Source organism: Gobio gobio, assembly GCF_949357685.1.
Source record: "Gobio gobio genome assembly, chromosome: 2".
Lineage (NCBI taxonomy): Eukaryota > Metazoa > Chordata > Actinopteri > Cypriniformes > Gobionidae > Gobio > Gobio gobio.
In genome coordinates this window covers 73,127,571-73,130,070 of record NC_137098.1, presented here as the reverse complement: position 1 = coordinate 73,130,070, position 2,500 = coordinate 73,127,571, and the positions used below count along the sequence as shown (strand labels likewise).

At 41.6% G+C, this 2,500-nt stretch overlaps 1 protein-coding gene across 8 annotated transcripts in view; it reads right to left on the bottom strand.

Moving 5' to 3' along the window:
* The window catches only part of tox4b (TOX high mobility group box family member 4 b), a 22,836-nt gene that overhangs the window by 8,016 nt on the left and 12,320 nt on the right, over positions 1–2,500 (bottom strand). For 4 of the 8 annotated variants that reach the window (XM_079808143.1, XM_079808141.1, XM_079808137.1 and 1 more), the window contains exons 5-6: positions 1,302–1,604; positions 1,138–1,218 (exon numbers count right to left, since the gene is read on the bottom strand). In XM_079808143.1, the coding sequence (XP_079664269.1) occupies positions 1,138–1,218; positions 1,302–1,604 (384 nt within the window). Of the gene's footprint in view, positions 1–1,137; positions 1,219–1,301; positions 1,608–2,500 lie in introns of all 8 variants that reach the window. The other 4 variants (XM_079808140.1, XM_079808142.1, XM_079808136.1 and 1 more) reach the window with 1 other exon arrangement.

Genomic DNA, 2,500 nt, shown 5'->3' with positions numbered 1-2,500 from the left:
TACCTTTTTATAAAGGGCATTTTCCCCCTAATCTTATTAAATATAGGCTATGCTTCAGCTTTCATTTTATATTCTTAAATTGGATCTATAAATTAAATTAGAATAAGACACTGTAGGCTGTTACCAATCAAGTTAAATAATTTACACTGAAAAATGACAACTGCATTAAATAATGTTATGAGATTATTTTAAATAATTTTGAATATACAAATAAGAAATGTTGGAAAGATGAAACTAAACCACCAGTAGGTGGCGCTGTGACCGTCTGAATGAGCGAGTCATTGAGTCGATTCAGTGAAACGGCTGATTCTTTCAGGAATTAGGCAGTCGTTTATGAATAGGTCATTGAATCTTTGATTCAACCGATTCATTCAAACACTGAATCATTCAATAACACACACACACACACACACACACACACACACACACACACACACACACACACACACACACACACACACACACACACACACACACACACACACTGATGCTGTGAGACGTGTTATGGTTCAGCTGTGATCTTTGTTTGGAACTATTTTCGCTGCTGAAATAGAACAAAAACAGTCCATATTGCATCTAAAATGTAAGGGACTTGATGTTAATTAATTGTTTATGGAACTGTCATATGAAATTTTCAGTCGTGATGGTATTCAGGAAAACACACTCTTGTTAGTGTGATGTTGAATCACAAACCACTAGAGGTTCTGACTAAATTAACTAAATTATCTACAGTCTAATTCATTTAATTAACCGTTTAATTAATTAGAATGAATGATTCAATGACAAACAGATTGATTGTCGCCACCTACTGGTGTAATGCTGTACTACTCCAGACTCATCTTTATTTTCCAGTCTGTCTATAGTTTGCTGATTCACTCATGATTCACTCATATTCACTCCATTGATATAGTTGCAAACTATAGACAGACTGGAAAATAAAGATGAGTCTGGAGTAGTACAGCGTTACACCAGTAGGTGGCGACAATCAATCTGTTTGTCACTGAATCATGGCTTTGCTTTGAAGCACGACTGAAGTCACATGATTCATCCTCACTAAACACACGAGTAAATGATAATAAAGCAGGCCTTTAAATCCCAAATGGAATGTGCAAATGAGGTGCTGAGTGTTCCTGTCACCTGTGAGAGCTGATTGGCTTTATAAGCCGCCAGCGCCTTCAGATACTCCTTCCTGGCCGCCTCCGTCTTCCTCTTGTACACCTGAGGAGGCAAAGCATGAAGATGGTGAGCAAACGCACTCTTGAGTCGTCTTGAGGCTGATCTTCAGGGCTGCAGGAGCGCACCTGTTTCTGCTCTTCTCCCAGACTGTCCCACATGGAGGCCACGATCTTGGACACCTCCCCGAAGGTGGCGCTGGGGTTCTGGCCCTTGATGGCGGCCTGCGTGTCCCTGAAGAACAGCGCGTACGCCGACACCGGTTTCTGCGGCTCGTTCGGGTCCTTCTTCTTCTTGCCCTTCTTCCCGCCGACCCCCTTCCGTACGGGAGCAGAGGAGAAGGCTGGGGCGGGCTGGTCCGGCAGAGAGGGCGAGAGGGCGATGACGCCCGGAGACACGGACAGAGACACGGGAGAATCCACCAGCACACTCTTCTGGCCGGAGGGACACAGGGGACAGGAGACGGAGATCAGCACTGGCAATCAGGGACGCCCCATAGAAACTATATATAGCTACCATAAACGTTCATTCTTTCTGTTTGAAAGCCAGTAACAACATGTGGAGATCATTTTAAGCAAAAAGGTTTAAACCCATAAACACATTGAGGTGTATAGAGCCAATTTCTTGTTTTGTTTAATTATAGCGCCACCATTTGGCACAAAACCACTGTTTTGTGTGTGTCCTCAGAGTGCCCCCATACATAAGTGTGTCAAATTTGGTGGAAAGATCTCGTTTTGTTCAGGAGTTATAAACATTTGTATTTATGAGCATTTAAAAAATTACCCACACCGACTTTGATTGCATTTCTTTGCCACTTACTATCAAAATTGTGACATTTGGCCATTAATATTCAGTCAACCCGCTATGATTCTGATTTTCCTTTGGTGGTTTCATCTCGTTTCGGACTAACGCTTTTGAAGATTTCCGCGAGTTCTTTTTAACGCTAAATCACAACGTTGAACAAACCATTATGCGAAACCTAGCATGTTTGGTATGGGTGGATTCGACAAGGATTCAGGAATCTAGGGATACATAAAACGTAAAACGATATAAGTTATAAGCATGTGAATGTTTGATTTTATCACTAGGTGGCGCTGGTCTGAAACTTATCAGGCTCTTTCAGGGTATTGTTTAGATGACCCACACCGAGTTGCATAACGATACGATAATGTGTTCATGAAATACGGCATTTTATTACAAAATTTAAATGGGCGATATGGACAAATCGAATATCATTCGACTCAGCATGCCGCCCCGAATCCAACGAGACCACTTTTAAAGTTAACCGTTCTAAAGTTATAAGCAAAAAGAGCAATTTTTCGTATCT